This window comes from Thalassophryne amazonica, chromosome 5 (assembly GCF_902500255.1).
Source record: "Thalassophryne amazonica chromosome 5, fThaAma1.1, whole genome shotgun sequence".
Classification (NCBI taxonomy): Eukaryota; Metazoa; Chordata; class Actinopteri; order Batrachoidiformes; family Batrachoididae; genus Thalassophryne; species Thalassophryne amazonica.
In genome coordinates, this window is record NC_047107.1 from 4,666,692 (window position 1) to 4,694,295 (window position 27,604).

Genomic DNA, 27,604 nt, shown 5'->3' on the forward strand with positions numbered 1-27,604 from the left:
ACACACACACACACACACACACACACACACACACACACACACACACACACACACACACACACACACACACATATATATATATATAAATAAATAAATAAATAAGAGTTAGCTCTGCTAAGCCCTGCACTCACCTACTTACTGACTGGGGGTGGACAAAAGAATCAAGAAATACAAACACGACGATGGCAATCGGGCAATTAATTCATGTCAAACGTGTAACATTGAAATACTGAAGTGTGCAAAGCCTCGTTTACACCGACTGAGTGAATTTTTAAGGCTCCCTTTGTGAAGACTGAATCAGGTAGCGATGGGGAGAATTCAAATCTCATGTGCGGTATACAAGACTCCCTTTCGAGATAACGGTGCACTATGCTCCCCTCCTGTGAGATTAAACAGGACCTACATAAGAAAGTATTCACTTATTTCGAGTGACACAGCCTCTTTAAATCCATGACTGACATTATGAGGTCAGCTCCAACCATTTTAAGACCACTTTCCGTGACCTTTAAACCGTAACTTCTAAAGCTGTCTTGACACTTGCACAAATATGATCCACGTGCTTGTACGCGATCTGTTGTGCCAGAGAGTAAACTCGTAAACTGTGTGCGGCTTCGTGCAAGTGTGCAAAAAATTTTTGAAATGTTCAAAATCTCTGGCAAGCATTAATTATGTGAACATTGCGCAAACAATTAAAAACACTGAGTGCGAGTGCTTGCATCAGCACAGTGCATCAGAGCGCAGCTCATGTGAATGATTATGACGAGATGTTAAATCTATCAAACATACTTTTACAGATATTCATGAGAAGGAATGAACATGCAACTGTTTTAGCAAGCCTTTACAACAGAAATATTACAAATACCTTTTCAACTGTTCCAAATGTGTTTCTCCACCTCATGAAGCACACGACAGAGAGAGAAGATAAAACGGTTCTCTGTGACTCCGCAAGTGATTAGAGGTGTTTTCAACAGCCAACTCAGAGAACATGATTAATCCACTACGAAATAATTATTTTATATACCCAGCGTCCAGCAGCACAACAGCTGAGAAGACAGTGGGTGGCATTGTCATGACGAATTGCACAGCAGTGCAGGGGTTAAAATGCATGGGAAGTGTCAAGGCACCTTAACTCACTGCTTTCTGTCATATCAGCTGTTTAAAATTCATCTTACCAGCAGGAACCACCACAGGAGGTCTTGGGGCCATAATGTGGGGCGCGGCCGGCGGCATGGGCACCACATTAATGCGGGGAGCAGGAATCATGGGAGGCACTGGGGCCAGAACCTGTCCTGGAGCCAGGCGCACCACAGGCGGAACAGGCGGGCGTGGAATCACAGGCATGGCAGAGAGAAGGGTGGTGCGCACGGGAGGAGCCACCTGGCAGCAAACAAACGCTGTAAGGTTTCAAACTACACTCGTAGAAAGAAAGCTGAGCAACCAGTAATGTCTTCTACAGACTGAGCGAGTGACTCACAGTGATGGGCGGACGAGGCACAGCAGTAACAGGAGGGGTGGGCTTCGGCAAGCTTGGTGCAGACGAGGGAATGGGAGGCTGGTGAGGAATTTCATTGGGTTTGCTCGGGCCGATTTTCTCCTTGTTGTCATCCTCTCCCACAAGCCCTTTGGCCTTGTGGATGGCTTCTATCTGCTCTTGCAGGGTGATGTTGGCCTGTGCCGCCTGTTGTGTGCGCGCCATGCTTCCTGAGTGGCCATCCCAGGTCACCTGTTTTGTTTTGTTTTTTTTTTTTTTTGGGGGGGGGGGGGGGGGGGCACAAAAGTAAGAAAACCCAATGTCATCACTTTGTCATATCTTGTGTTCTTCACAGTTTCAGCCATACACACCTTCTCCTCAGGCTTCTGGATTTCTTCTTCACCAATCTTCTTACCAATGGCTGTCTCCTCCACACCAAAGATATCTGTACGCCTCTCTGCTAGTTGTTTCAGGCTGCTCTCAATATCCAGACCAGGAGCATAAACCTCGTCTTCGGTCTGCCTTTCCCTGATGCTGCGATCCCTTTGCTCCAGCCAGCGAGGGTCCAGCAGGCCGATACGCATGTGCTCCTGCACCTTACTGGCTGGAATCTTCTCACCGGTAATGGGTGAAATCAGGTACTCATCTGGAGCTACAGCTGAAGGCAGAGGCTTTGAAGCTACATAAGAAGGGGAGAAAAAAAAAAAACACTCATAATCAAACAGATTAGGTTGAGATTAACACACACTGACCAGAGTAACAAGCTGCACCCAAAGCCTCCGGGCTGCTTCGTTACCTTTAGGATCGTAGTCTTTGCGAATAATAACCTGGTCTGGAGTTGGGGGCAGTGGGGGGGGCATCGGGGTGTCAGGAGGCAGTGGTGCCTTCATGCCATCGTCCTCTTCATCAGACCCCTTCAGAAGGAAAGAAAGGCCACTTTGTTTTATTATTAATAACTTCATCTTTGTGGTTCATTAAAGTCTGACTTTGTTATCAGGAACTTTGGTGTGGTGGAAGGTGACATGGTTCAGTTCCGCCCTCGACCGACCACACAACACTGCTGCACGTGCAGATGGTGGAATTTGTGCAGAGTTTTCACATTGGGGGCTTACAGTTACTTACATTCTGCAAAACCTCCCAGACGGAGTCAGGAAGGACTGAAGCGGGGCTTGTGGACGTACCTCATCCATGTCCTGCACCTGGGTGTCCTGATCAGGCTGTGACGGCTGGCCTTCATCCCGTTCCTCCCGCTCATCATCATCATCTTCACTTTCAACCTCCATCTCCACCTCTTCGCTCTCTCCGTACTTCTCATAGCGCTCTTGGATGAGGATGCGCGCTCCAAGTTCTTCAGGTGTGGTCGGTGGAGGAAAGTGTCCTGTGGAAACACCAACCCAGCAAACAGCTCCACTTACAGGCTCACTGTCAGCGTTCCTTCACACTTTATTAAAAACAAACTTATTATTATTATTAACATTATCAGGCCTCAACTTAGATATTTTTGGCTCAGGCCTGGCTGGATCCTAAGTGGAAAAACTGAAGAGGCCAGTCAGAATTTCAACAAACCAATAAATTACTTTTTTAAGACTTGCTTTCAGTATTTATTCCAAAACATGTAAAGTAATAATGTCAGTATTAATGGCAGTTTTTTTCTTCAGAGTTTAACTGCAGACACCCGGGGGGGGGGGGGGGGGGGGGCAAAAGAAAGCCAGGCCTAACGTGTCCCACGAGCAGCCAGTTATCACCTCTGCTTCAGGCGCAGACTTAATGCTGCTCTCTGACAAACATCATGCACATTACATTAAGAATCACAATGTTTTGTATGGCTTTTATTTTTTCAAAAACACTTTTGGATTTAGCAGCACAGACGTCTGGTGTGAACAGGATTCATTTAGCAGTTTTAACAACTAAATACTCTTCATTCGTGCACATTGCAAGAAACATCTGCAGAACAAAATTACACTTGGAGGTGTTATGTCCAAATGTATGTCAACAGGAGTGAAAATCTGTGTAGTAGATTTCAGATTGTGTTTGGTGCCTTCTGTTGAAATCTGTGGCTGCTTCGTGGGCAGCAGTCATTTGTGTGACAAACGGCACCATCAGTTCTTCCATGAGAGTGGCTGCAGTAAGGATGCCTTTCTGAAAATATTTTCACCTTAAAGTGCTTGCTACAGCTGCACACACACACACAAAAAAGTGGCGCGCCCTGATGAAAAATTTAATTCACTGACTGCCGATTTTTAATGGACTCACCAGCCTTCAAATGAAGGCAAGATTAGTGACTCATTGGTCTGCACATGGAGCACTGCTAACCCTGTTCTCAAGACTGTAATTATTAATACTATTTCCATAAATGTTATAATTTAATGTCACCATTTAGGTGAGCAAAAAGTAGCCGCAGATTTGAAGACTGCAATGACACAGCAAGGAGGATGTTTTCACCCAAGCAGGGTTCTTGAATTGGAACTTTCACAAATAAATTAAGTGATTTCAGGTAAGATCTACAAGAGGATGGAACCAGACAATCAAAAAACACACACTGCTGCTTTATGAATGAAAAGGTTTTCACTAAAATGTATTAAACTGTTGCAATGTTCTGGAATAAGCACTATGGAGCCAGGAAGCTTGAAGGAAGTTTCTTTTCAACTGCGTGTGTGAGTATTAGGATATTCCATTATTCACAAAACTTTAAAACAGAAGCGAGTTTTAGCTTTGGGAGGTGATGTACAAAAAGGAACAAAGCTTTAAAAAGCAAAACAGTGTTGTGGGCCTTAGCAGAGGTGTGAAATCCAATGAGTGTCTTTCTAGTCGGAGTGATATTCACCCACCTTGCTCATTGGGCTGAAAATCCACCGTCTCAACAACGACAAAGTCATGCCAGTCAATCTGGGCGTAAGCCACTCGTTCCTTCTCCCGTTCCTCCTCCTCCTTCTTTCTCTCACGCTCTTGGAACTTTGCCCACTCCACACGGTACCTCACCTGGTGGTTGTGAAGAATGACAATGGTGTTTTAAAGGTTTACTGTCAAGCTACACGTTTTGAAGGAAAAACAATACAAAGTGAATTCTGAGTATTGTGGAAGATAATTTAACTTGCAGTTGTGATACTGTAAACATGTTTTTGTAATTCAAAAGTTAGGTTCATAATTATTTTGACAGTTTTTTGTAATGTCTCTGACACGGAAATGATCAATATGTCTTTGTAGGGTCAACTTTCATCTTCAATTTGTGGATTTTAAGAAAAATATAGACATTTAAAAATCACATTATGGACACATGGGGTGTGCAGTCAGTACATTCTGAGTGCCGGTCCCAAGCCTAGATAAATGAGGGTTGCGTCAGGAAGGGCATCCAGCATAAAACAAGCCAACCCAACTATGCAGACTAAGAATCGAATTTACATTACTGGATCGGCCGCGGCCCGGGTTAACAACGTCCACCACCGCTAATGTGGCCCAACAGGGTGCCGGTGGAAATTGGGCTATTGCTGGGCGAAGACAACGAAGAAGAGGAGGAGAACGGTTTTACAAACAGCGGGAGAAGAAGAAAACCAGAAGGGTGGAAATGAGAGTGGGGACTTTGAATGTTGGTAGTATGACTGGCAAAGGGAGAGAGCTGGCTGGTATGATGGAGAGGAGAAAGGTAGACATATTGTGTGTGCAAGAGACCAAGTGGAAGGGAAGTAAGAGCAGGAGCATCGGCGGTGGGTACAAGTTGTTGTACCATGGTGAGGACAGGAAGAGAAATGGTGTTGGGGTCATTTTAAAGGAAGAGTACGTTAAAAATGTGTTGGAGGTTAAGCGAGTGTCTGACAGGGTGATGAGTGTGAAGTTGGAAATTGAAGGGGTGATGATGAATATCATCAGTGCATATGCCCCACAGGTAGGTTGTGAGATGAAGGCGAAAGATTATTTCTGGAGTGTGTCAGATGAGGTTGTGGAGAGTGAACTCAAGCATAAAAGAGTGGTGATTGGAGCAGACTTCAATGGGCATGTTGGTGAAGGGAACAGAGGTAATGAGGAAGTACTGGGTAGATATGGTATCAAGGATAGGAATGGGGAAGGACAGATAGTAGTTGATTTTGCAAAAAGGATGGAAATGGCTGTGGTGAATACCTACTTTAAGAAAAGGGAGGAGCACAGGGTAACATAAGAGTGGAGGAAGGTGCACACAGGTGGACTACATTCTTTATAGGAGATGCAAGCTAAAAGAAATCAGAGACTCTAAAGGTGGTGGCAGTAGAGAGTGTCGTTAGACAGTATAGGATGGTTGTTTGTAGGATGAGTTTAGAGGTAAAGAAGAAGAGACAGACTTCAACAAAGGATCAGATGGTGGAAGCTGAAGGAGGAAGACTGTTGTGTGACATTTAGCAAGCAGGTGAGAGAAGCACTGGTTGGAGGGGAAGCAATTTTGGACAACTGGAAAAGTACTGCAGATGTGGTGAGGGAGACAGCTAGGAGAGTACTGGGTATGACATCTGGACAGTGGAAGGAAGACAAGGAGACTTGGTGATGGATGAAGAGGTCCAGGAAAGCATAAGGAGAAAGAGGTTGGCGAAAAAAGTTTTGGGATAGTCGGGGAGAGATGAAGAAAGTAGACAGGAGTACAAGGAGATGCAGCATAAGGCGAAAAGAGAAGTGGCAAAAGCGAAGGAAAAGGCATATTGCGAGCTGTAAAAGAAGTTGAATAGTAAGGAAGGAGAAAAGGACTTGATATACGAGTATGATATACAACCCCTGGCAAAAATTATGGAGTCACCGGCCTCCCAGGATGTTCACTCAGTTGTTTAATTTTGCAGAAAAAAGCAGATCACAGACATGACACAAAACTAAAGTCATTTCAATTGGCAACTTTCTGGCTTTCAGAAACACTATTAGAAATCAGGAAAAAAAAAATTGTGGCAGTCAGTAACAGTTACTTTTTTAGACCAAGCAGAGCGAAAAAATATGGAATCACTCAATTCTGATGGAAAAAATATGGAATCACTCAATTCTGAGGAAAAAATTATGGAAAAACAAACGAACGCTCCAACACATCACTAGTATTTTTTTGCACCACCTCTGGCTTTTATAACAGCTTACAGTCTCTGAGGCATGGACTTAATGAGTGACAAACAGTACTCTTCATCAATCTGGCTCCAACTTTCTCTGATTGCTGTTGCCAGATCAGCTTTGCAGGTTGGAGCCTTGTCATGGACCATTTTCTTCAACTTCCACCAAAGATTTTCAATTGGATTAAGATCTGGACTTTTTGCAGGCCATGACATTGACCCTATGTGCCTTTTTGCAAGGAATGTTTTCACAGTTTTTGCTCTATGGCAAGATGCATTATCATCTTGAAAAATGATTTCATCATCCCCAAACATCCTTTCAATTGATGCGATAAGAAAAGTGTCCAAAATATCAACGTAAACTTGTGCATTTATTGATGATGTAATGACAGCCATCTCCCCAGTGCCTTTACCTGACATGCAGCCCCATATCAATGACTGTGGAAATTTACATGTTCTCTTCAGGCAGTCATCTTTATAAATCTCACTGGAACAGCACCAAACAAAGGTTCCAGCATCATCACCTTGCCCAATGCAGATTCGAGATTCATCGCTGAGTATGACTTTCACCCAGTCATCCACAGTCCACGATTGCTTTTCCTTAGCCCATTGTAACCTTGTTTTTTTCTGTTTAGGTGTTAATGATGGCTTTCGTTTAGCTTTTCTGTATGTAAATCCCATTTCCTTTAGGCGGTTTCTTACAGTTCGGTCACAGACGTTGACTCCAGTTTCCTCCCATTCGTTCCGCATTTGTTTTGTTGTGCATTTTCGATTTTTGAGACATACTGCTTTAAGTTTTCTGTCTTGACGCTTTGATGTCTTCCTTGGTCTACCAGTATGTTTGCCTTTAACAACCTTCCTATGTTGTTTGTATTTGGTCCAGAGTTTAGACACAGCTGACTGTGCACAACCAACATCTTTTGCAACATTGCGTGATGATTTACCCTCTTATAAGAGTTTGATAATCCTCTCCTTTGTTTCAATTGACATCTCTCATGTTGGAGCCATGATTCATGTCAGTCCACTTGGTGCAACAGCTCTCCAAGGTGTGATCACTCCTTTTTAGATGCAGACTAACGAGCAGATCTGATTTGATGCAGGTGTTAGTTTTGGGGATGAAAATGTACAGGGTGATTCCATAATTTATTCCTCAGAATTGAGTGATTCCACATTTTTTTCCCTCTGCTTGGTCTAAAAAAGTAACCGTTACTGACTGCCACAATTATTTTTCCTGATTTCTTATAGTGTTTCTTAAAGCCAGAAAGTTGCCATTTGAAATGACTTTAGTTTTGCGTCATGTCTGTGATCTGCTTTTTTTCTACAAAATTAAACAACTGAATGAACATCCTCCGAGGCCGGTGATTCCATAATTTTTGCCAGGTGTTGTATATATTTTTATCATCTGTCATATAAAATAAATCGAAACATTCAGTGGTCATTCTAAGAAAAAAAACTTACGCCTCAAATTATGGTAGAAAGGACAGTAGAACAAAAAATGCATTTCGTTTTCCACCTCTCCCAGGTCACAGAGGTGACACTTCCTATTCTCTTCAGGGATCGAATGGAAACTTGAATTGGCCAGACAAAGGGACCGAGCTGGAGAGGATGTGCAGCAGGTTAGGGTGGTAAAAGATGCACATGGTAATGTGCTGACAAGTGAGGAGTGTGTGCTGAGAAGGTGGAGGGAATATTTTGACGAGCTGATGAATGAAGAAAATGAGCGAGAGAAAAGGCTGGATGATGTGGTGAGAGTAAATCAGAAAGTACAAGAGATTAGGACGGATGAAGTGAGGGCTGCTATGAAGAGGATGAAGAGTGGAAAGGCAGTTGGTCCAGATGACATTCCAGTGGAGGCATGGAAATGTCAAGGAGAGATGGCAGTAGAGTTTCTAACCACATTATTTAATAAAATCTTGGAAAGTGAGAGGATGCCTGAGGAGTGGAGATGAAGTGTGCTGGTTCCTATTTTCAAGAACAAGGGTGATGTGCAGAGCTGTAGTAACTACAGAGGCATAAAGTTGATCAGCCACAGCATGAAGTTATGGGAAAGAAAACAGGTGAGCAGCAATATGGTTTCATGCCGAGAAAGAGCACTACAGATGCAATGTTTGCTCTGAGAATACTGTTGGATAAGTACAGAGAAGGCCAGAAAGAGTTACATTGTGTGTTTGTGGACTTAGAAAAAGCTTATGATAGGGTGCCAAGAGAAGAGCTGTGGTATTGTAGGAGGAGGTGGGATTACACCAAGGATCAGCTCTGAGTCCTTTCTTGTTCGCAGTGGTGATGGACAGGTTGACGGATGAGATCTGACAGGAGTCCCCATGGACTATGATGTTTGCAGATGACATTGTTATCTGCAGTGAGAGTAGGGAGCAAGTTGAGTCTAGTCTGGAGGAGTGGAGATATGCTTTGGAGAGAAGGGGAATGAAAGTCAGTAGAAGCAAGACTGAGTACATGTGTGTGAATGAGAGGGAGCCCAGTGGAATAGTGCAGTTACAAGGAGTAGAAGTGGTGAAAGTACAGTAAGTAAGTAGTAAGTAAGGTTTATTTATATAGCACCTTTCAAGATAGAAATCACAAAGTGCTTCACATAAGAACAGAGAAATTAAAAACAGCAGAAACATAAAACCATAAAAACTAGGTAAAAGCCAGCCTATACAAAAGGGTCTTTAGCTTCACTTTAAATGTTTCAACAGAGTCCACGGAGTGTAGGTCCAAAGGCAATGCATTCCACATTTTAGGTGCCACCACCTCGAAAGCACAGTCTCCCCTGGTCTTCAGTCTTGTCCTAGGCACAACCAATAGGCCCAGGTCCAAAGACCTCAGAGACCTACTTGTCACATATGGATGTAATAGCTCGGTGATATAAGATGGCATTTGACCATGCAGAGCTCTAAAAGTCAGTACTAGAATTTTAAATTGGAGTCTGAAATGGATGGGGAGCCAGTGCAAGGAGGAGAGGATTGGGGTTATATGTGACCTCTTTGATGACCTCGTCAGCAGCCTCGCAGCCGCATTCTGAACCGTTTGTAAGAGGTCCAAAGAGGACTTGCTAAGGCTAAAAACGTGATGACACAAATGCATGAATGATCATCTCCATCTCTGCCCGAGACACAATGCTGCGCAGACGGGCAATATTGCGCAAATGGAAAAAACAAGACTGTGCCAGGCGGGTAACATACGCGTCAAAATTGAGGGAGTGATCAAACATAACACCCAAGTTCCTAACTGCTGAGCGATCAAAAGGGGCCAGAGAACCAAGATTTCCAACCACAGTGGGAACAAACTCGTCAGGGGCACAAACAAGGACCTCAGTCTTTGCTATATTTAAGGACAAATAGTTGGCCGCCATCCAGTCACCAATAACCTCAACACAGTTCTGAAGAGCAGATACCCTAGAGACCGTTTGAGGAGTGAATGAGATGTACAGCTGGATGTCATCCGCATAACAGTGGTAGGAGACATCTTTAAAACTACTCAAGACATGACCAAGTGGGAGCAAATAGAGCAAACAATATAGGTCCCAGAACAGAACCCTGAGGCACACCACAGGATAGCATGGCAGAGGAGGACATAAATTTACCAGCAGCAACAGCGAAAGTCCTGTGTGAAAGATGAGACAAAAACCAGTCCAGAGCAGACCCAGAAATGCCCACCCAAGTCCTTAGTCTCTCAACTAAGACTCCATGATCCACCGTGTCAAAGGTGCAGAGAGATCCAAAAGGACAAGCACAGAATATTCACCTGCATCTCTGCGCATTAAAATATCATTTGAAACTCTGAGAAGGGCAGTTTCTGTAGAGTGCAAGTGGCGGAACCCAGACTGGAATTTATCAAGAATATTATGTTCAGCTAAAACCTCATTAAGCTGTTTGGCCACCACTTTCTCTAAGACTTTGGAAATAAAAGGCAACTTTGAAATTGGTCTAAAATTTTGAAGGAGTGAAGGATCAGCATTAGGCTTTTTTAAAAGAGGGTGAATAACTGCCTGTTTAAAATACTGAGGGACATAGCCGGAAAGCAGTGATCTATTTATTATCAATAAGACAACCGGGCCAATAGAATGGAAGACCTTTTTAAAAAAAGGAGGTAGGGACGATATCAAGTGGGCAGGAGGAAGGTTTCAATCTGTCCACCAGACCAGTGAGCTCTTTCAGTGATATAGGTTTAAAACTATCCAGAACTGATGGGTAAGATAGGGAACAGAAGAAGAAAGAGAGGGATTAATATTTGCCCTGATATCACGAATTTTGCTGATAAAAAAGGACAAAAAATGGTCACAGTCTTCATTTGACTGAATGACAGCAGCAGGCAGGTGTAACAATGTCGCCGATTGTGTCAAACAAAATTTTTGGATTCTGTCGGCTGTTAGAAATTAAAGTGGAAAAATAAGCAGCCCTCGCATCTTTCACCATGTTATTAAAAGAGATTAAAAGCTCCTTTAAATGAAGGAGGTGGACCTGGAGCTTTGTAGATTTTCACAACCGCTCCACTTTCCGACATGATCTCTTAACACTACGAATACTGTCATTCATCCAGGGAGAGGAGTTATTCAGAGGGGCGTGTCTGGTTTTAAAAGGAGCCACTCTGTCCAAAATTGAGAGACAATGATGATTAAAAGAATTAACTAAAATATCAACATCATCTAAACTAAACAACTCATCAAGGTTAAAAGCAGCAGAAAATACATCTGCAGTAAAATGATTAAAAATGCGAGAGCAGATCACAGGAGGAGCAGACGGACAATCCAGATTAAGAGACAAATTAAAAAGAATACAAACATGATCAGAAATAAAAATATCCTCAGAATAAATAGACTCAATATTAAGACCCAGAGTAAAAACAAGATCTAAAACATGACCTTTGCTGTGTGTGGGGCCAGACACGTGTTGGATCAAATTGAAAGATTCCATCAGACTGATGAATTTAGCAGCAGATTTATCAGAAGCATCATCAACATGGAAATTAAAATCACCAACAGTTAAAAGTCTGGACAGGTTGAGAGTTGCAGATAAAAAGTCACTAAACTCCTTGAGGAAGGAAGTGCATTGACCAGGTGGACGATATATTAAAACACAATAAAAAGGATTAGTTCTCCCAACTTTTAAAATCAGTGATTCAAAAGATGGAAACGATTCTGAACTCACACGTCGACACACAAAGCTGGTCCTACAGACCGCAGCAAGTCCACCACCAGCTGAAGAATCGGAAATTTTTGGGACAGAGTTCAATGAGAGGGGCGTGTTCCATTTCCCTCTGCCAGGTTTCAGTTAGAAACAAAAATTCCAGGTCCTTGGAGCGAATATAATCATTCAAAATGAAAGTCTTGTTAGCAACGGAGCATGCATTTAACAGCGCCATCCTGAGAGGAGCTGTAGCTGGATTCTCCACAGCAGACTGCCGGGGAAGGCACACAGGACCCGCGGAGATGAACCACTTCGCCTGCGGGTTTCACACGCCAGCGGGGGGGCCACCACAGCCATGGGAAAATCAGGAAACACCTGACGGAGACAGCAGGGCCGCCGGTGATGATCCAGCGAGGGAGATGGGCCGTACATCCACACGTCCGGAGAAAGCAAGTTGATCAAACGGGATCGACGACATTTTCCTACAACTCCGCATTTCCAGAACAGCCTCAGCCTCACCTGCACACCGGCTCTTCTCCCCCGCCTTCGTCTGCGTCCGCGGGAGCTCCTGTAGCACTGACTGGCGCTAGCATCACCGGCTAACGGCACAAACGGAGGCCACCGAAAAAGATTAATCCAGGTTTTGAGTATATTTCTTATTGTTACATGGGAAACAAGGTACCAGTAGATTCAGTAGATTTTCACAAATCCAACAAGACCAAGCATCCATGATATGCACACTCTTAAGGCTATGAAATTGGGCTCTTAGTAAAAAAAAAAAAAAAGTAGAAAAGGGGGTGTTCACAATAATAGAAGCATCTGCTGTTGATGCTACAAACTCAAAACTACTATGTTCAAACTACTTTTTTAGCAATCCTGTGAATCACTAAACTAGTATTTAGTTGTATAACTAGTTTCTCATGATTTCTTCACATCTGCAAGGCATTCATTTTGTTGGTTTGGAACCAAGATTTTGCTCGTTTACTAGTGTGCTTGGGGTCATTGTTTTGTTGAAACACCCATTTCAAGGGCATGGTCTCTTCAGCATAAGGCAACATGAACTCTTCAAGTATTTTGACATATCCATACTGCTCCATGATACCTGGTATGCGATATATAGGCCCAACACCATAGTAGGAGAAACATGCCCATATCATGATGCTTGCACCACCATGCTTCACTGTCTTCACTGTGAACTGTGGCTTGAATTCAGAGTTTGGGGGTTGTCTCACACTCACACAACTGTCTGAGGCCCTTGGACCCAAAAAGAACAATTTTACTCATCAGTCCACAAAATATTGCTCCATTTCTCTTTTGGCCAGTTGATGTATTCTTTGGCAAATTGTAACCTCTTCTGCACATGTCTTTTATTTAACAGAGGGACTTTGTGGGGGATTCTTGCAAATAAATTAGCTTCACACGGGCATCTTCTAACTGTCACAGCACTTACAGGTAACTCCAGACTGTTTTTGATCATCCTGGAGCTGATCAATGGGTGAGCCTTTGCCATTCTGGTAATTCTTCTATCCATTTTGATGGTTGTTTTCTGTTTTCTTCCACATGTCTCAGGTTTTTTTTGTCCATTTTAAAGCATTGGAGATCATTGTAGATGAACAGCCTATAATTTTTTGCACCTGCGTATAAGTTTTCCCCTCTCCAATCAACTTTTTAATCAAACTACGCTGTTCTTCTGAACAATGTCTTGAACGTCCCATTTTCCTCAGGCTTTCAAAGAGAAAACCATGTTCAACAGGTGCTGGCTTCATCCTTAAATAGGACACCTGATTCACACCTGTTTGTTCCACAAAATTGACAAACTCACTGACTGAATGCCAAACTACTATTATTGTGAACACCCCTTTTCTACTTTTTTTTTTTTTTTTTTTTTTACTAATAGCCCAATTTCAGAGCCTTAAGAGTGTGCATATCATGAATGCTTGGTCTTGTTGGATTTGTGAGAATCTACTGAATCTACTGGTACCTTGTTTCCCATGTAACAAAATATACTCAAAACCTGGATTAATCTTTTTAGTCACATAGCACTACTATTATTCTGAACACTACTGTAGATGAGTTTAAATATTTGGGGTCAACTGTTCAAAGTAATGGAGAGTGTGGTAAAGAGGTGAAGAAGAGTGTAGGCAGGGTGGAGTGGGTGGAGAAAGGTGGCAGGAGTGATTTGTGACCGAAGAATATCAGCAAGAGTGAACGGGGAAAGTTTACAAGACAGTAGTGAGACCAACTTTGTTGTACTGTTCAGAGACGGTGGCACTAACAAAAAGACAGGAGGCGGCAGAGCTGAAGATGTTGAGTGACGAGAATGGACAAGATTAGGAAAGAACATATCAAAGGGACAGCTCAGGTGGGACAGTTTGGAGACAAAGTCAGAGAGGCGAGATTGAGATGGTTTGGACATGTGCAGAGGAGGGACCCAGGGTATATAGGGAGAAGGACGCTGAGGATGGAACCACCAGGCAGAAGGAGAAGAGGGAGGCCAAAGAGGAGGTTTATGGATGTGCTGAAGGAGGACATGCAGGTGGTTGGTGTGACAGAGGAAGATACAGAGGACAGGGTGAGATGGAAACGATTGATCTCCTGTGGCGACCCGTAACAGGAACAGCCGAAAGACAAAGAAGAAGAAAGAAGAATTATGGACAAAAGCCGGGGCACAGTGGATCAGAAATGTTGTTTTGTGGCAGCATAAACAGATTATACCTAGGTTTAAGTCATTCTATTGTGGATTTAATACAGCAAGTTACTGTTTATAAGGCTGTTATTTATGTCTCCCCCAAGTGTAATTTACAGGTGTTTAAAATTATTAATACAACTGTCAAAATTTCTGTTCAAACATGAAAATAGTTGTTTATATACAAAATTTATATACAAAATTATAGAAACAATTCATGGAAAAATAAATGTATAAGCTTCAGCAAGTAATATTTTCAATCCACTTGATACTGGGGCTTAGTAAATCACCTAGACTGATTCACTGTGCCCCGGGTGCATGTGACATGCATGAGTCATGTTATCAAATAGCTGATAGTCTAGAGAAGACATAAATCAAATCAATTTTATTTATACAGCGCCAAATCACAACAAACAGTTGCCCCAAGGCACTAACACATCCTCATCAGCTGGACAGGGTACTCTCCTAACAATCTTTTGGGCCACCTTTCCTCTGTTGTGAGAAATAAATAAAGACACTGACATCCACAAAATTTACTTTTGATTGGAAAAAACTGACTTCATTTGCCACTTAGTTTTACCCTTAATGTATCCAAAAACAAAACACTAATTTACAAGGGGATATCTTTATGTGTAAAAATATGGCATAACTGTTACTAATATATGTAGTTTTGCAGATTTAGCTACTGATTCACTGTGACCCGGTTTCCCCTACAATGTCTAATTCAAGTTCCCTAACTTAGTGGGACTTCTGGCACTGAGAGGAGGCAGTTGGTCTGGACAGTAGGAGCTGCACCCGTAAGCAGGCCGCAAGGTGCTCATCAGTCATGGTGGATCTGAATTTTGACTTGATTTCCATATGTGAAAAGGCCGACTCACACACGTTGATTCAGAAATTCCAGTCAGATTCTGTGCAGCTTGTCTGAGTTTGGGATGCTTCTCTTTCTGCATTAGAGTCCAGAATTGGCCATTCATGTCAGGTTTGCTCTGGATTTTAGCTCAATATCATTTTTTAGTGTGAGGATCTCATTCTCAACAGCACAGATATCCAGGTTGGAGAGTGATTTGGGTATTATACAGTCCACATCTATATTTTCCCCAAATGGAAATCTGACAAAAGGCTCAATGAATGTAAAGTCAGTAAAGTGCCTGTCAAATTCTGAGAAGATGCTCTGCACGTGATCATCACAGCATGCATTCTCAAGCTCCACCCAGTCTTTGCCCTGAAAATTCCACAGGTCACACTGTTGCAACCTGCTTGATAGCAGGTGTAACTTGCTTTTAAACGTGTCCATGGAGCTGATCATGATGCGTTTGTGTTTACCCTGCAGTTCTAGATTCAAGTTATTGAGCTTGTCAGTTTAGATCGGTAAGAAAGGCTAAGTCCAAGAGCCACTGACTGTCTTCTAGCTGTGCACAGTCAGCATGATTTGAACATTTCAGAATTTCTTTCATTTTGGGAAACAATTCAGAAAACTGCTGCAGAAATGTACCTCTACTGAGCCACTTAACGTCTGTGTGCAGCAGTAGATCTGTGTGTTCTGCACCTGTCTTCTCCAGCTGTGCGTAAAATAATCTCTACAGACTTCTGGTCTGAACATAATACGCAATCTTGTTGGCCACATCCATCACGTCTTCCATATTCAAAATCTTTCCACACAACCCTTGCTGGTGAATTATACAATGGTAATTCAAGAAATCTGGGAAAGATATACCGCTTGCACAAATCGATGAAGCCAGCAATGCGTCCAACCATCACTGGAGCCCCATCAGCTGTAACGGAGACGAGTTTGAAGAGGGGCAACTGGTTCTTATAAACAAATTCCACAAAACTTGAAAAATATCTGCCTCTCGTGTGACCTTTCAAAGGCAAAATGATCAGCAGCTCTTCTCATGTTGTCAAAAACACATAGCTGAGCCACATCTACAGCATCAGTAGATTCATCAAATTGAGAGAAAAACACCCACATGTCAATTTCATTCCTCAGTTGCCGTTAAACATCCTCCCTCATTCTCTCGCTTTGCCGTGGAACAGAATTTCTTGAGCGCTGCACATCCTGAAAAGCAGACAATCTCCTTTTGAAGCCTTTTCCAGCAGTCATAGGGTGTGACCCTGGACAGGATGCCAGTCTGTTGCAGGGCGAATACAGTATCCTGTTTAGGAATGCGTACTGATAAGATTTCATTGATATTGATGCCATTATCGCTTCTGCTTCTCAATCCCGTTATCGATACCTCCTGTGAATTTTCTGTGTACTAAAAGTAGGCTTTACAGCTTTTCTATGTCAACATTTCATTGAGTCTTAAAGTAAATAAATATGAAATTCGTCACTGGATCCTTAAACTCTGGACATAAATAGAAACAAACAAAATCTGTAGTTTTTTCCAAAAACATTTCCTGTCAGATATTAATGATACAAATTTAACTCCATAGCCTCTGAGTTGAGCGCTCGTGGCTGGCTGTGCTGCACGTCATGATCAATGTAATTCATAAAGAACAGACGATGTCTTTTTTTTGGGGGGGGGGGGGCAGCAGCTTTGGTCTGTTGACGTTTGTTGTCTGTATTACAACGAAAGATGTGTCATTTGATTTAAAACAGTGATTCACTTTGAAGTTATTAATTCTGACTGAAATCTCCAACTTTACTTGGCAGTCGCACAGCGTTTGGAGCTGTCCAGTTTGTCCCACAAAACAAAGGATATTATTATTACGTCTATTACTACTAATTACTACTATTATTTCCTCTACCTGAGAAACAGAAGCTTCAGCTCATAAACCGGTGAATTGGGTCCAGCTCACGAGAACCATCACGTGCACTGCCCCACAAAAAATTAACGAAGAACCAATAAAAACTCTGGTGTTGAATGAAGGACGATTCTCCTTTCTTACCCGCAACAAGACAAGAGTCCCAGTTAGTGACTTTAATCAGCACGAAGGCAAGTCACGACTGACATCTTTAAATGGCTTTGAGGGGGGTTATGAAAAAGTTGTGGACCCATGCTTTGCCGCTTCTGGGACTGGTTTGCAGCCTGCACTGCAACCTGCTGCTTCGCAGTTTCTCAGAAACAGTGGGTCCAAAATCAGCGTAGTGAAATGATCATCTTCCCAATACACACACTTAAAAGCAACAGCCGCTCCGGCATAATGTGAACTTAAGAACTGACAAGGGAATCGTTAAGCAAAAAGGCTATTGATGTTGGAGGATCAAATCATTTCTTATCGATTCTTAACAGGAACTGGTTTTCAATACCCACTCCTAATCCTGCTCCACCAAAATCCTTCTGGTCCAGCTCAGCAGAGGGGCGCCTGGTTTCACACTAATGAAGATGCCATCTGACTCAAAGTTTTAACCGTGTGCACCTCACAGGCAGAGGTTGGCCCGCGAGCTGCTGATTTCTCATTTAAAGAGCAGAGCTGACAAGATCTGAAACTTCTGCTTGTTTCTTGCATTTACAGTAAGTTCAGTCTGGTTCAATTGTGGAAATTTGCAGTTCATTTAATCATTTTTTTCCATTCACTGCTTACATTCTTTGTTTAAAAATGGTATGAAGGTTTATATGAATGCACACACTGGCCTCATGGCCTGTGATTGCTGGGATAGGCTTCAGCCCGCCGTGACCCTTAATTTGAGTAAATGGGTCTAGAAAGGGATGGATGGACGTACACCATCTGTGATCATGTTGACCTAAACCAATGTGCTGTGCAGAAGCAAGGTCGCGCATGTGCAGGGTTGACTTCCAGTGTTTTCGACTTAAGCAGTGAAGATATATTTGCAGCGTGCATGTGGCTGGTAAATCACAGAACCCCAGCTGGCTTCATGATGTGGTGGGTGCATCATGGATAAAATTACATTCATCTGCTGAGGCACACATTCAAACTAACAAAGATGAATCTGACCAATTACACGTCAATGAGGTATAAAGTATGACTGCAGCTGCTGCCCCACCCTTCTCCTCAAAGCCTGGAAATGTTTTCTGTGAATAAGGTTTCAAGCTGGGAATAATTACCTGGTCCATAACCTCTCTTGGATTCTCAGCTTCTCTCTTCATCTTTGACAGGAGCCCTTTTGGAGGGATCAAAATCTAAAGGCCAAGACAAACAATAAAAATGTCATCATGTCTATGCAAAAAACTAAAACACCGTCACAACCCTCCAGGTTACCTTAGTGTACTGCTCAACCAGCTTGGTGAAGTAGTTGAAGAGGCTGTGCTGTGGGCGCAGAAAGTCAAACTGGTAGTTCCTCTGTTCTTTTTGCATGAGCTGAGTGAGAAACTGACGACCGTTACGAGCAACAAACTGAGCTGTCAGCTTGACAACATCCAGATCAAATGCAGAGATTGATGGAGGATCAGCAATAAACTCAAACTCAGGGGGAGGTTCTTTAGGAATCACCGTCTCCTGAATCACCTGTGACTGCACCTGTCGATCAACGGGGGGGAAGACACGTCAATGAACAAAATCAAAGCGTAAGTCAGCATTGAGCGTAAGAGCACAGGTGATGTCATACTTTCTGAGGAAGCTGTTGGGCCTGCTGCATGGCCTGCTGCTGCATGACCTTGGGCACAACTGCAGATGGTTCTTGAGCTTTTCCCTCCTTAAACTCATTCACCTTGTGACGATAGTAAGCATGGTAGGGGTCATTGGGGTTGAGGAAATTGAATTTTGGATTGTTGATCTCATTCTGTCGGATTCTTGCTTCAAACTCAGGTCCGTTTCTGTGGAATAACAAAGAAGTTATTCCCCAAACTATTAAAGTATATTGGCTGACATAATAAAAAATATAACGCAATGCTAAAATACCCTCGGCCATATGAGCATTGTGTTCTTTGTAATTTGCAGTTGTTTAAGTAATTATTAGGTACGAGAAACAGCTTTTCAGTTTCAGAAGTGTTATTTCTCGCTAGCTTTTACATAATATGTGAACATGAGCTTTTGAAAAGACCAGAAGTTAGCAGAGTTCATCTGCTCAATGTCTTTTAAGTCACTTCAGGGGTATTATAAGGTTCTAAAAACAGCATTTTCAGTTTTAGAGGTGTTTATTTGTCACTCAGTTTTACAAAATATATGATAAAGAGAATATATTTATTTACACACAAATAAAACTGAGTTTGCAGCTAGCAACCAGACTGTGACGTCACGGTGCAGCTCTACTCTGGCTGTCACCCTCGCCAGAGTCGCCACTCAAAAAATAAAATGAACAGATTGAAACACAATGTGACTTTTTAACCTCTTAAAATACCCCTTAAACTAAATCAAGGTTAGCCATATTTGAACTTGTCCAAGGTCTGTGTTCGAAGAATGTTCCATGTGAATTTGAAGACTGTGGCAGTAACAGGACTGGACTTTTGCTGAACAGACAGACAGACAAACGGATGGACACCAGGTCTTTGCAATACCCAACTGGCCATATGTTGGCCTCGGGGAACAAAGACTGTGAAGGTAACCAACCTGGCAACAAAGCTTGCGGTCTTATCAACAATATTTCGGACCTCAGGAGGTGGATATATGATACCAACGATGGGTTTAGTAGCTGGAGTTTCTTCTGCTGCTGCATCATTCTGTGAACAAAATTATCTTTGTTACAGCAAAGCACACAATGCTGAATTAATTCAAAACAATGAAAAATATGCATCAATCCCAGATACTATCCTTTAATACCGTCACTAACCAACAATAATCTCAAATCACCCAGTTCAACTTTTGTAAAACAAAAAGTCTCTTGTAGGAGGATAAGGACACAGGATACATCTAATTTGATTACATTTTGAAATTCTACATAAAAGGCGAGCTCTAGTCACAATACAATACGGCAGGTTCAGCTGTGTGCGCGCCACGTCCTGGGTGCGATGAACGTCAGAAGTTGGACCTCAAGGTTCACTTGGCAACATGCAAAGAATTAACACAACATACAAGGGCTGTAATTTACATGCAGACAAAATATTTGGGACTTCAAAGGCTTGGCACAGGAACACCATTGTTCAGAGGACTGAGTGGGGTCTAGGACCCTCTGAATGATCAGACCGAGAATAACCCAGACTTTGAATTCCGTAAGGATCTATATTAATCTAGAGGATGCTCATGTAACCACTGTATGATTTTGTGACTAACCAACCTACAGTGAAGAAGAAAGTACAGTCATCACTACTGGACAAGTGAAGCGACCACAGAGATTAAGACTTTTTTTTTTTATCTGACTGCTTCAGTGGCCAAATACAAGTAGTGGAAGCAAGAAGTGCACATCAATAAGGTGCGATTCAGCTGCTCTCTTTAAGATTAAAAAAAAAAACCTCTCTGCTACAGTTTGACCAGCAGAAACAGAATAATTTTTGAATTCTAGAAGCTGTGAGATGCAACCTGGGGCTATGAAAGAATTTGATGGAGTTTTTCTTTCCTTTCAGCGGACAGAAGAGTGCAGGTGAGGACAGCTGCACTCTTAGTTGGCTAACTTTTCAGCAACAATTCAGTTCATTTGTCAGAAAATCCGTGCTCTGCAGCACAGACAATTTGAACCTGAGAGCCGGGCAGAAATTTGCCACTACCTGTGGCTTAGAACACTGAGGAAGAGAGCTCTCTGTCTAAAGCCCCTTTCACATTGGCATATTCATAGAGCTGCTCATTGCAGCGCAGACGATACGCTGTAATGAGCTTCACTTTTTTTTTTTTTTAAATCATACTGGACTCATTATATGAGGACTGTTCACTGTGTCGCAAAGCTGTCTTTGAGGACTGTTGTCGTTTCATTTCTGGCCATTTTAGATTTTTTTGGGCAGCTTTTTTGTGTCCCACTGTTTTGTTTTTATTCCTGGCCACTTTTTTATTTTTCTGGGCCACTTTTTTAACTTCCCCCTTGGGCTGCGTTTTTTTTTTTTATCCAAAAAAAATGCGGAGAACCAACAAGCCCACATCTCCTGCTCCTTCAGCCTCCAGTGATGTGGAGTTGTCATCGCCCACCACTCTCCGAGCAAGCGAGCGGCAGCCGCTGCGCCCTTGCCATCGAAGAGGAAACGGCAGGTGAAACTCCCGCCACTTAAATTTTCGTTGGACCGGGAAAGGGTCGAGATCATGGAGTGGGTTCAGCTCCACCCCATGTTATACGACAAGTCATCGGACGACTTCTGCAACCGGGAGGCCAAACTTCAATTATACACCCAAAAAGCCAGGGACTTGGGCGTGGAAGGTGTCGGCGACGAACCAGCTCTGCGTCTGCAGACCTAGGTCAAATACCAGCGAGACAAAGTTGTCCTGATGAAGATGGCAAAAGGAGTTTCGGGAAGTGGCGCAGTCGGGATGACGGCGGAGAACCCACGCTTCCTGAAATGCTTTGGCTGGATTCATCAATACCGGAACGTTAAAAAACATCTGGACCAGTGTCGGTGGATTGGTAAGTATATGAAATTCTTTTTTTGAGTACTGTATTTAGCATTAAAGTGTAGTAATAGATGCTTTTAAGAATGCAATAGTTCCGTCATGTGAACAAGTTCCTTTTTTTTAAGCACCGCATTTTTTTCCACTTCTCCTGTTCTGAGCAACACTATTTCATAAAAAGGTGTGTCTGTGTTTGCGTCATTTGCACCTCAAAAAGAACTGTTTTTCGCGCTTTGCACGCCAAGTGTTTGCGCTTTGCACACCAAAGTATGTTTGCGTGCCAAAACATTGTGTGTGTGTATAGAAGCAATTAACATTCAGAAAGCGGTTTTATTTTGTACTTTGTGTCTTGTACTTATTATGACATGCATCATTATAAGCGAATGGCATGTCTTGCTTTTACCAGGTGCACAGAACCAGGACAAGAGATGAGTCGGACAATGATGATGGTGCTGATGTTGAGCCTGCGGTGGAAGGTGATGTTGTGGTAGTTGAGGACCCAGGACCTCAGCCTCCCTGCACATCAACCGTCAGCATGGCTCAAAAACCACCAAAGAAGAAGGCATCCACAACCTCCATGCATTTGGTTGAGGTAAATTATTTGTTTTATAGTATGTGATTGTTGTTACTATTTACTATTATAATGTATTGATATTGTTATTGGTTCTGCATTTTAAAAGTAAACATCGAACCTTTTTGTGTATGCATGTCACTCATTACTCCTGCTCGTGTCTTTTCAGCTCTCCAGGCAGCTCCTACCAGGGCTGTTATCGGCAATGTAATGAACGTTGAGAAGGGAAGCGAGAGCCAGAGGATGTTTGCGGAGTTGATCTATCATGAGACCAGCAAGATGGAAGAGGGAGGCGCCCGGGCGGCATCCTTACCAGATGCATAATTTAACATTTGATTGTTTTATCTTGGACAATTTTCATTGTGTACAGAATGCTGATGAGTCGACTGGCTGTGGATGAATGGAGTGCTGTCACTCTTTAAACTTGGGAAGCACCAGCTGGTTTCTGGTCTGATCAGGTCTGCTGATCAGCGGACCTGATCAGACCAGACATGTACATGGGACTAAGTACTCCAAAGAGCTGCACAGATTTTGTTCAGAATTAACTTCAGAGCGAATTGCCATTTTAAATCAAATGACACCTCTTTCCAAACATTATAATACAAGAAACAAACTACAACTGACCAAAACCCGTTTTCCCCAAAATGAGGCGTTCTGCGTTTTTTATGAATTACATCCTGACATGCAGTGCAGCTGGCTGCAAGAGCTCAGGTCAGAGTCTATGGAGTTGTATTTGTACATGTGCATCATTAATATTTGAAAGGAAATGCTTTTGACAAAAACTACAGATTTTATTTATTTCTATTTCTGTCCAGAGATCAAGGATCCACCATGTACATCAAGGATCCAGTGACCAATTTCATATTTATTTACTTTAAGACAATAAAATGGTGACACAGAAAACCTGCAGGGCTGTGAAATAAAAACTGTGAAATTTGCAGGGGGCCTCCTGGGGGCCTATGCCCCCCCCCAGGAGCCGGTGTCTCGCGCCCTGTGGGATCCCAGAAACCAAATAAATTTTTTATCTAATGATACATTTTCAGCATTTTCTGGGGAAAAAAAAAAAAAAAAAAAAAAATCTCAAAATCAGTGCATATTTAAATGACCCTGTATTCAACCTTTCATTTGAATCACCAATGATTAATAAAAACTCATTTACATTCTTGTGTAAATTCCTGTAAATCCATTCAAAGCCAGTCTTTTTTCCAATGAAAGAAAGTCTAGATTAATGAAAAAAGTCACAATCTTTTCTAGAATCCTGTTTGAACAGTACAATGTTTATTTTCCAGAGAGAAAATTTTTTACCGTGTTTCTTGATTGTACAGTTCACTTTTCCTGTTTCTTTTATTTTTCAGGTGTGTTGATGAAGCCAGCGACAATTCCATGGATTCTTGTCCTGATCAAACTTTTTCAAACTGTCTTTCTTGCTACATTTAGCTTAAGCTTCGCGCGGGAGCCACACAGCGCTGCCGTAGCAACCAACCAGTCCCACTTTACGACAACTGTCACAAAAGCCAGGCTTTGAGAGAGGGTTTTTTTTATCCTCGAAACTCCACAGGTCCGAGGACACTGATTTGTATCTGTAACACACAAATCAGTGTCCACGGAATGCCACGGACTTATATATATATATATAAACACTTTGCAATAGACATTTTATAAGCTCAGTGACGATCACAATTACAGAGTAAAACACTAACACCCCCCTCCTCCCCATGATGAAATCTGCAGTATTTCACAGATCCACAGAGTTTTCACAGCCCTGAACCTGTACAGCCTACTTTAAGTACACAGAAAATCCACAAGAGGTATTGACAAGGGAATCGATAAATAATTGGATCAATAAGCAGAATCAATAATGACATCGATAGATAAAATCTTATTATTACCCATCCCTAATCGTATTGCACCAAATGGCATTGTATCATCACCATCGTCATGTATCGCTGGCAGTTTATCGAGGTGCATAGCGAATCGTTGTCAGTGATGAAATTCACATGGCTAATGCAGACAGATTAACAGCAAACACCATTTTGGCCCCAAGATGGCACCACAAGTCACGTGACTTTTTTTCCCTCGACTCGTAGTATCGATACTCTGTGAAAAAAGGGACTCTAGTTTCACTTATTTTAAATTCAGTTAAATTAAACAGGCTCGCACAAGTGCCAGCCAGTTTCCCCTCACTTTAAATGAAATTAAACAGGCTAACGTTAGCACCGACTAGCTTACTGTTGTAGAATTGAAGATTATTCTTATGCTTTTATTTTGAAGATGTTTCAGACAAAACAGGACGTTAAGAGTACAGAGAGGTAGCTTGATGGAGGTTACGTGTGGTTCTGTGTGTTGTTACGAGGCCTGCGAAATAAATGGATATTCACTGAACGTCTCATCTGTTGGCAATCTTCATGAAAAAAACGTGACATGGTGTCAGAAGTGCGATTGTGGTAAGAAGCACAGGAAAGGCAGCGGGAGAGTTTTTTTTTTTTCCCCCGAGACTCGTCAAAAAAAAAAAAAACAAAGACGACGGACGGTGCTAATGCTAACGGGGCTATTGCACAGGCTCTCCAGCTTGCAGCTAACCCTGCTAACCCACCTCCAAGTGAAACGTTCACAATTCAACCTCCAGAAGCGTTTGACTTCTCTAAACCCCAGGACTGGGAGAAATGGATCAGAGGGTTTGAAAGATTCAGACTAGCCAGCAACCTGCATCTTAGCTCTGACGCTAACCAGGTAAACACATTGATCTACAGTACTGTATGGGGGACGAAGTGGAGGTTATATTGCGGGGCCAAGCTTTAACCAATGCACAGAGACAACAATACGGAGCAGTAAAAGAGTCCTTTGCAACATATTTTGTGCCAAGGAAAAATTAATATACGAAAGGGCAAAATTCAACCAACGGGTACAACAGACTAATGAAACAGTGGACTCCATCACTGCTTCGTATATCTTAGCTGAAAACTGTGGCTACGGTGCACTCCACGACGAGTTGATAAGACTTGTTGTAGGACTCAGAGACACAAGTCTAGCAGAGAGGATGCAGCTGGACAGAGATTTGACCTTGGAGAAGGCACTTAACATGACACGGCAGTCGGAAGTGATCAAAAGACAGCACACAGATCTCAGGGGAGAAGCCAAAGGTGAAATTGATGCGGTGATGGCAAAACATAAGAAACCAAAGCAGCCCACACCAAAGACATCTTTTCAACAGAAAAACCTGCCAACAAAGCCCAAAGCACAAACTGATCACCAACAATGATACAGGTGTGGAAAAACCCCCGCACACGGGAAATGGCTGTGCCCAGCAAACAATGTGATGTGCCACATGTTGGAAAAAGGGACACTACAGTAAAGTGTGTAAGTCACCCATAGCAGTACATGTAGTGGAAACGAGTAGTTTGCAGACACACTCCTTTGTTCCTGGGCTCAGTAGATGCAGATATAGACCCCTGGTACACAGATTTGATTATCAGAGGCCACAGCGTGAGGTTTAAGATAGACAGAGGAGCGGATGTCTCAGCTATTCCAGCCCATACATAGAGACTTTCATTTAAACGAAAAAAAACAGACCACTATTTGGCCCAGGTGGTACACCGGTCTCTGTCATAGGCAAATACACAGAGTTACTATGTAAAAGTGAACAGGTGATTCAAGAGGATGTGTATGTAATAAGAGACTTAAGCACAGCTTTGCTAAGCAGACCAGCTAGCGTGAAGCTTAACCTTGTCTCCAGGCTAGATAGCATAAATAAGTGATAGCAGAGTCCTATCCAAAACTTTGTCAATTGTCACAATTAAACTTAAGCCAGATGCCATTCCCTTTTCTCTAACACCACCAAGACGTGTTCCTATTCCTCTACTGAGCAAAGTGAGAGAGGAACTGCAGAGAATGCAGAGTCTGGGAGTCATCTCAAGAGGGGAAGAACCAACAGAATGGTGCTCTGGGATGGTTCCAGTCCTGTCAAAAAATGGTTCGGTGCGCATCTGCGTAGATCTAACCCGCCTCAAAGAAGCAGTCTGCAGAGAGAAATACATACTACCTTCAGTAGAGCAGACGCTTGGATCTCTTCAGCAAATTAGATGCTAATAGAGGGTTTTGGCAAATCCCATTGCCCCCAGAGTCAGCACGGTACACAACTTTCATAACTCCCGTTGGCCGTTTTTTTCTTCAACAGATTGCCCTTTGGCATAGCCTCAGCCCCAGAACATTTTTAGTGGAGAATGTCCATGATCTTCGATGGGCTGCAGGGCATCGTCTGCCACACGGACGATGTTCTCATATGGGGTAAAGATCAAGAGGAGCATGACATGAGGCTTCATGTGGTACTGAACAAGCTCCAAGAAACCGGCGTCACACTAAACATGGAGAGAAGTGTGAGCTGAGCACACACAAAGTCAAGTTCCTTGGCCACATCCTGTCTGCTTAGGGTGTGCAGCCAGACCCGGACAAAACAAAAGCTGTAAGAGACATGAAAGAACCCTCTAGAACAGGTGAAGTCTGCAGTCTTCTGGGCATGGTTAATCAGCTGGGGAAATTTATCCCAGGGCTGGCAGAAAATGACAAACCAGAGACCTTCTCTCTAAGAAAAATGAGTGGATCTGGAGCTCTGTAGAACAGAATGCATTTGATCAGCTGAAAAGTGATCTCACCTCACCTCCAGTGCTGACACTATGACCCCAACAAAGAGCTAAAACTGTCAGCAGATGCATCTTCGTATGGACTGGGTGCTGTTCTTCTGCAAAAAGAGGAAGAACAGTGGAGGTCGGCTGCATATGCATCACGTTCAATGACGGAAAATGAACAAAGATATGTTCAGGTGGAAAAAGAGGCACTTGGATTAACATGGGGATGTGAAAGGTTCAGAGACTTCCTCATAGGAAGACATTTTTTACTTGAGACGCACCACAAGCCACTCGTCAGTCTGCTGGGTCACCAGACACTAACTGAGCTCCCTCCCAGAATCCAGCGGTTTAGACTTAGACTCATGAGGTACAGTTACTCTATCTCACACACACCAAGCAAAGATCTACACACAGCAGACACTCTCTCACGTGCACCTGTCTCCACAAGCCCAAACTTAAAGTTGGCAGACAAAGACTTAATGGAAGAGACAAACATCTATGTTGATGAGTTAATCCACAACATACCAGCTAGCTCATCATAATTGGCACAACTGAGGCACCAGTTGAAAGAAGACAGTGTTTGCTCAGAAGTGATGTCATTTTGTCAGAGAGGTTGGCCAGACTATAGTAAGGTCACAAGTCAAGTGAAAGCATACTGGTCAGAAAGAACTGCACTTACTGTGCATGAAGGACTGTTACTAAAAGGCTCCAGACT

The 27,604-nt window shown here is 42.7% G+C and overlaps 1 protein-coding gene and 1 long non-coding RNA gene across 2 annotated transcripts in view; one reads left to right on the forward strand and one right to left on the reverse strand.

Annotated features, from left to right (window-relative positions):
• Positions 1 to 1,268, forward strand: part of LOC117510054 — an 11,433-nt gene extending 10,165 nt beyond the window's left edge. The window contains exon 3 of the long non-coding RNA XR_004560599.1: positions 1,153 to 1,268. This is a non-coding gene — a long non-coding RNA (uncharacterized LOC117510054). The remainder of the gene's footprint in view (positions 1 to 1,152) is intronic.
• The window catches only part of sf3a1 (splicing factor 3a, subunit 1), a 44,899-nt gene that overhangs the window by 6,406 nt on the left and 10,889 nt on the right, over positions 1 to 27,604 (reverse strand). Inside the window, exons 2-11 of the mRNA XM_034169667.1 lie at positions 19,780 to 19,889; positions 18,839 to 19,046; positions 18,493 to 18,750; positions 18,339 to 18,413; positions 4,300 to 4,450; positions 2,653 to 2,849; positions 2,268 to 2,385; positions 1,843 to 2,150; positions 1,475 to 1,723; positions 1,173 to 1,377 (exon numbers count right to left, since the gene is read on the reverse strand). Coding sequence (XP_034025558.1) covers positions 1,173 to 1,377; positions 1,475 to 1,723; positions 1,843 to 2,150; positions 2,268 to 2,385; positions 2,653 to 2,849; positions 4,300 to 4,450; positions 18,339 to 18,413; positions 18,493 to 18,750; positions 18,839 to 19,046; positions 19,780 to 19,889 — 1,879 coding nt within the window. The remainder of the gene's footprint in view (positions 1 to 1,172; positions 1,378 to 1,474; positions 1,724 to 1,842; positions 2,151 to 2,267; positions 2,386 to 2,652; positions 2,850 to 4,299; positions 4,451 to 18,338; positions 18,414 to 18,492; positions 18,751 to 18,838; positions 19,047 to 19,779; positions 19,890 to 27,604) is intronic.